The following is a 6745-nucleotide window of genomic DNA, read 5'->3' as shown; positions in this document are numbered from 1 at the left end:
AAAAAAAGCAACCAGACCTTTGAGAGGAAAAGGAATTGACCCATTAGCCAGTACCAAATGTTTGCATTTAACTTCACAACAAGCGACTTATTGAAACAGAGCTATTTCAGAGAAACAGGGAGGAGCTCGAGCTACCACCAGAAATTAGAAGTTCCCCACATTCCTCGAGACTTGGGAGGCTAGATCTGAATGAGACCCCTGCAGCCTTTGACTCAAGATTTTTCAGACTTTTAGTTGTTCCCTAAACAGAGAAACCCCCACGTAGGGTATATAGTCTCAGAATATATGCCATCCGAGGGTGTGCGTGTGCGCGCGCATGCGTGCACGTAGGTAGGCGTTTTAGGGCCCCTGCATCCTTCAAATCCATCAGCCCCTTCTGTTTGCTCATATACCCTCTCTGTCCAGGCTAATCACTCTTTGCAGTTAAGCACCCCAATAAATGTAATGGACGTTCCTTGCATCCTTCCCATCACAGTTAATAATGTGTGCATAGGGACAGCGACTCTGGGCTCTGTGTTCTGTAATGCAAAGCATGGGTCCAAATCTCCCAGGCCTTCAGTGGCATGATGAGGACAGAGGCTTGTAGGATGCTCGAGCCCTCCCTGAAGAATAGAATATACTGCTCTGCCCTGGTAGCTTTTGTAGAAAAATGTCAGCATTCCCCAGAGACCAGTTCCCGCTTCTACGATGTGCACTTTGTAAGTTGTGTAACCTGTGTTAGGAGCGTTCTTCTGAGCTCTAGCATCATGGATAGTATTTGGGGCTTTGCATCATATGCTCCACCCCAGGCGCTCTCTTGATATTTTGCAAACGTTTATTGCAGTTTGTGAAATCCTGAGACCTGGGTGGTTGCATGGCACTGCTTACTGGACGAAGGGGTAAATGGAATTCTTTGGGCCTCGGCTATGCGCACCTGTGGGCGCTGTTGTTGGGAAAGCCTTGTTTTTCATGGCTGCCGATCTGGAAGTAATGGCTTGTCTTCCCTCTCCTGCAGAACCCAGCTCAGACTGGAAAGTCTGGAAGATACACACATAATTAAGGGAGAAGACGATGCTCTGTCTGACAAACACGGCTGCCCGGCCTACGTGAGCCCCGAGATTCTGAACACCACCGGGACCTACTCTGGAAAGGCGGCGGACGTTTGGAGCCTGGGGGTGATGCTCTACACCCTTTTGGTGGGGCGATACCCCTTCCATGACTCAGACCCCAGCGCCCTCTTCTCCAAAATCCGCCGTGGACAGTTCTGCATTCCCGACCACGTGTCCCCGAAAGCCAGGTGCCTCATTCGCAGCCTCCTGAGACGGGAGCCGTCCGAGAGGCTCGCCGCCCCTGAGATCCTACTCCACCCCTGGTTCCAGTCCGTCCTGGAACCTGGGCACGACGACTCAGAAATGGGAACTGCAGACCAGATTGTCCCAGAGTGCCAGGAGGACAGTGACGTTAGTTCCTTCTTCTGCTGATCCCAAAAAAACCTCAGAAACCTCATAATTCTCACACATGGCATTTCCATTTCTCAAGACGGACAGGCCTTTCGACGTGGTGCCAACCAGATATGTGATGGCGTAAAGACTGTAGCTGCTGAACTCAACGTGGCGCCCCTCTGACTCGTTGCGATGAGTGACTCCGTTGATCCGAACAGTGCACGCTGTGACTGGCTGCCCGCAAAGCCATCTCCCTTCCGAGCGAACCCTTCCCAACGGTCCCTTTGTCAGGTTCGGAGGATTCTGCATTTTTTATAGGTGGCAAGAAGTATGGATATCCTGCAGCATGTGATCAAGTGACGTGAACTCGAACATCCTAAAAGGAGAGGGAGTGAATCGCGCAATGGCATTTTGGGCAATAACCTATTTTAACGGGGTGACAAGTAATTTGGGCCAATCAACCTGCCATCTTCAAACTTGTCTTTGGTAGCTAGACTTTCGCTACCCCAGCTCCTCTGATCGGAAAGTTCCTTTTTTTTTTTTTCTCTTAAGTTTGGTTTAACACTCACCCTTTCTTCACGCACATTTACCAATGACTCTGCTCTGTGTTGGGAGTAGACCGTTTCGGGAGCATCGGAGCCTGCCTGAACCCTGCACCCAGACTCTCCCCTCCATTTCCTGCCAAGACCCCACTTGCACTAATGCCTTCTTTCTGACCTTGAAACAGTCTCCTTTCCCCCTTCGCTCTAAAAGCACTTAGCAGCTGACCTTGGAAAAGTATCACAAAAGATTTGAACTCCTGGATATTTCAGAACTCTGAGCTCAGACAGAGAGACTGCGCGTTTTCAAAAATAATTTGAGCACTTGAAACTCTTAGCTTTTTTGGTTCCCCTCAAATATGTTAGCATTTATCCTTCACTCCGCCCCCCTCCCCCCAAGTCCATCTCAGGGTGGAGCATTTTGTTTAGGAGGAGAAAGATAAGGACACTGTACACGTCCCTCTCCCAAGAGCAAATGTTAAACTTCGGAGAAAGTGAATTTTGGATAGTTCTCAGACCAACTTCCAGAATTATACTCTACCCTCCTCCGCCCATGGACATGGTCTGTCCTTGGCATTGTGTGTGTGTCTGCAGTTTTGCATGATGGGTTGTTAATATTTCAAATGTGGTGTGGTTTATGAATACATCTGTATAATCAGCATCTGGAGTGAAACAGCGAGCCCCGATTTAAAGTCAGAAGGGACTTTAAACGTCTAGTCCAACTTCTTTCCTCTTCCTGCAGAAATCCCCCCTTCAGCTTCTTTTACAGCTGGAAATCCAGCCTCTGTTCGAATGCTTCCAGAGACGGGAACTCACTCCCTACAAATGATAGAGCTTAAGAGAGAAATGGCAACTTGCATTAAAAAAACCAGTACAGATGCAATACCAAGAAACGTCTTGGACAGGACTGAAATTGGGTGGTTAAACGGGTAAACCCAACATACTGTAATTTGAGAAATGGCACAAAAACAGGCAGTCATCTTCAAGGGCTATGCCTAGGCAAACTACTAACCTGCATCGTTAAGAACGCCGTGTATACCTCATGTACTGTGTACTTTGTACATATATTTTACCTTTTATACATATGTCTGATATTTTTTGTTGTTTTGGCTCTGAGGCTTGTTTTGTTATGTCTGTCTGAATAACCTGCGTGTCTAAAACCACGTGAAATGTGAATGATTTTTGGCAATATTACCTTGACAGAATCATGGGACTCGGAGAAGAGAGAGGACAGAGAGGCCTCTGTCGCACTAACTCTCGTGGTTGATCGGTTGTTGTATCTGTGATACGTTACCCAGCTGGGGACTCCGGGCTGGCTGGGGCTTCTGCCAGAAAAGCTAGAAACACTAGATCCTTCCTGTACATGTGTATATATGTGAACAGTGAGATGGCCGTTTTTGACTTGTAGAAAAATTTTAATAAATCTGATTTCGTAAATAGGCATAGTGAATTTCTTTTGGCTGGTGCGATATCATGCTGGGGGATGCAAAGGACTCTTGCCTTGGATTGGACTCTCATGGGGGAGACAGAAGTAAAGAGATGATGATTATTATATATGACTATTATATACGACTGTTGCCATTGAAGCGGGGAAATTGGTTTTGATGGGTGAAGCCAATTTGGTAAAATCAGGTTGGGAGGGCTATGGGTTGAATTTAGAGTGGAGAAATGTTAAAAGAGGAGCATACATAATTAAGCCTTGACTTGTGAGATTTTCTCAGGCTTTCGGTCTTTTTTTTTAGGTCAGGGACCCTTGAGAATTTGATGAAAGCTATGGACACTAATCAGAAAAATATACACATGTGTATCCAACAGAATTTTGCTGTAATTTAAGATGTCCACATAGATCCCTGAAGCTATCCCAGGCTTCCTGTTGAGAACTACCCTCCCCTACTCCATTAGATTTAATTAAGATGGCTAATCGAGGCATTTCCTTTTTCCCCCTGTAAGCATAAAAATGGAAATAAAGGAAAAACTAAAGACATTTTGAACCAGAAAGGTAGAAAAGGAAAGGATTTCGATTTCACGAGGTTTATAGCTTCACTATTACATCAGAATCTATTTTAAATGAAGTTAATTAGCAACCAGAGTGATAAACAAACAAACAAAAACACCCTATGTGGTAAAGTGTACCAAATACACAGAAAAAAAAAAAGCACATATAAGTATATAGCTCTGAATTTTCACCAACTTAGCACAGTGATGTAACCAACAGCCAGATCAAGAAAACTAAACAGTGCCGGGACCCTAGAAGCCCCCTTCTGCCCTGTTTAGTCCCTGCCCGACACCCCCGCCAAGGATTAGCACTGTGGGACAGAATTTTAACTCTTAACTGTAAGAATTAGAATAAGGACTAAGCCACCAATTCTGGGCCTCAACGAAGAGGCATGCAGAAGTTACCGGTGACACAACTGCCCTTTCTTCGAACTCAGGCTGAGATCATTCAGGAAAGCAGACCTATGACACCGAAGCCAGTGCAACTCAGGCCTCATGACTCAGGAACTTAAGAAAAGAAATGGAAAAGGCACATCAGAAGCAACATGGGAAATGGCCAAATGCTCGGGTAGCTTAGAAACTAGGAAGCTGGGGGTTGGTCTCTGGCCGTCCGGTGCATAGCACCCTTCAACTCCAAAGTGCCTGGGACACGCCTCAGCCTGGAACCTACATTATAGTGTCTCCCTGCTCCAAGGAACCTAGATGAGGCTCAGCATAACTCCTTGAGCATATAGACGGCTAATACTTTGGACTTCACCAAGCTTTTTAATCTAAGGATTTCGAAACGCTTTGCGAGCAATTAAGGTTACAACACCTCTTTGTACTGTCGTTACATGCACCAAATGTAGAGAAATATGAGTCAGGATTGGCTGAGATGACACGTGACGCCACAAATCCATAAATTTAATCTCTTCTGAGGTTGGGACAAATCTGGGGCAGTCACAACCACTTCCATTATAGAAAGTTGGAATGAAAGTGTGTTGAGCACTGATCATTTTAGAGTGAATCGGACAAGTAACATCTCAACCTTTTATTCATATTTCACTTTCTAGAAGTTTCCCTCTTTTCCTCTCCTCTCTCCTCCAGCCTTTACGACAGTCTAGTGAAACAGGCAAGTCAGATAGTATTTGCTCCATTTTATGGATGAGAAAACAGAGGTTTAAGTGTCTTTCGGTAGCCATTCAGGAATAAACAGCTCAGAGCTGGGACTTGAACTTCAGTTTTTAGACTCCTTGCCCAATGTTGTTGCTATGTCTGTACACCACCACACAAAGCCTAATGGCAAGAATGATGATCGAAGAAGGTGGTTCAAGACAAATACAAATACTGAGTTTTAGCCCCGTTAACATCTTCAAAACAACCCAGTACATCTCTCATAAAGGTGGGAGCATTAGAGAAGATGAGAGATGTTATTCAAGAAACAATTACTGTGTGCATACCATGTACCAGGCACTGTGGTAGACCCTTTGAAAACTACTTAATGGAATGCTAAGCTCCATGAGGTCAGGGTCTGTGACAGTCCCGTTCACCGGTGGCTCCCCAGCACTCGGCACAGTGCTTACCACAGGAAGATGTCCAATGCCAACGTGGATAAATGGGTGGGTGCATGGATGGGTAGGTGGATGGATGAGTGGATGGATGGGTGGATAGATGGGCAGATGGATGGATGAGTGGATGAACAGATGTGTAGATGAATGGATGTGTGGATGGATGGGCAAGTGGATGTCCTCTAGCAGCTCAGAGCCTAATGAGCCTCCAAACAGAGAGCCAAGAGCAAAGAAGTGGAAATATTGTGACTGGGGACTCATTCTAGCTCTGATGTCCTTCTGCTATATGTCCTTCTGCTGTATCTCCTTCTGACCTTGAACGAGCATATCTGCCACTCAGGTTCTCATTTGTTCATCTTGAAGCAGGAGTGATACTCTGGTTTCTTTGATTCCTTCAGCTGCTACGGGATTCAGTGATTCTGTGGTTCTGCGAAAACAGGCCCCATAATGTTCTTCATCAGAGCGACCACGAGAACAGCTTTGCGCTTCCGTTTTACACTAGTCACAGGCAGCATGATTGTTCCTCGTCTAATTTTATTCTGGATGAGAAAAGGCATTTTAGTAATGAAAATTATGGAATCGGCTTTTTAACGTGACTTTGGCTAGGAAAAGGAGGGCAAGTGTTTAGTTAATCATTCCCCTGTGTCCTTTCAGAAAAAGGGTAAAAGAGGATGGGGAAGCAAGACCTCTTTACCAACCCCTGGGAACTGCCCGTACCCCTTTCACTGGAGTCTTAAAGATCCCAGTCATAGTCCATACTTAGTGGATCCCAGAAGAGATAAGAGAAGAGAAAGAGGCAGCCAAGTGTCATCCCTCAATCCTGCAGGGTATTTTACAGTGCAGGTCTCTTTCCATCTTCTCAGCAACCTTGCGAGGTGGGTGATTTGTTCCCATTTAACAGATGTGGATGCCGAAACCCAGGGGGTAAACTCAAGCTCACCCAGCTAGTGAGTGGGTGTCTGGGACTCCAACCCAAGCCTGCGAGACCCTAGATCTTTGCCCCTTCCAGTTCTGTGCTTTCCGTTTTGGGTCTGACGTGCTAGACCAGCAACACGGCGTCTCCTTTTTGGAGCAACCATTTTGCTGGGAGAGTCAGTGCCAGGACATGTACAGTATGCTGGGTTAGTCATGTTAGTCTGATTTCTACCAGCTGAGATTGATCGAAGGAATGCTGGTGCTAGACTAAGTGTTTCACACGAATTAGCGAACGATGACCTCGCAGCACCCCTGTAAAGCCGTACTG

The 6745-nt window shown here is 45.9% G+C and overlaps 1 protein-coding gene across 1 annotated transcript in view; it reads left to right on the top strand.

Moving 5' to 3' along the window:
* TRIB1 (tribbles pseudokinase 1) overlaps positions 1-3401 on the top strand; it is a 7897-nt gene extending 4496 nt beyond the window's left edge. Inside the window, exon 3 of the mRNA XM_006916558.3 lies at positions 995-3401. Coding sequence (XP_006916620.1) covers positions 995-1460 — 466 coding nt within the window. The 3' untranslated portion in view covers positions 1461-3401. The remainder of the gene's footprint in view (positions 1-994) is intronic.
* Positions 3402-6745: the final 3344 nt, after the last annotated feature.

The sequence above is a fragment of the Pteropus alecto genome, unplaced genomic scaffold (genome assembly GCF_000325575.1).
Source record: "Pteropus alecto unplaced genomic scaffold, ASM32557v1 scaffold164, whole genome shotgun sequence".
Taxonomy (NCBI): Eukaryota; Metazoa; Chordata; class Mammalia; order Chiroptera; family Pteropodidae; genus Pteropus; species Pteropus alecto.
This window is presented reverse-complemented; position numbering and strand designations above follow the sequence as displayed.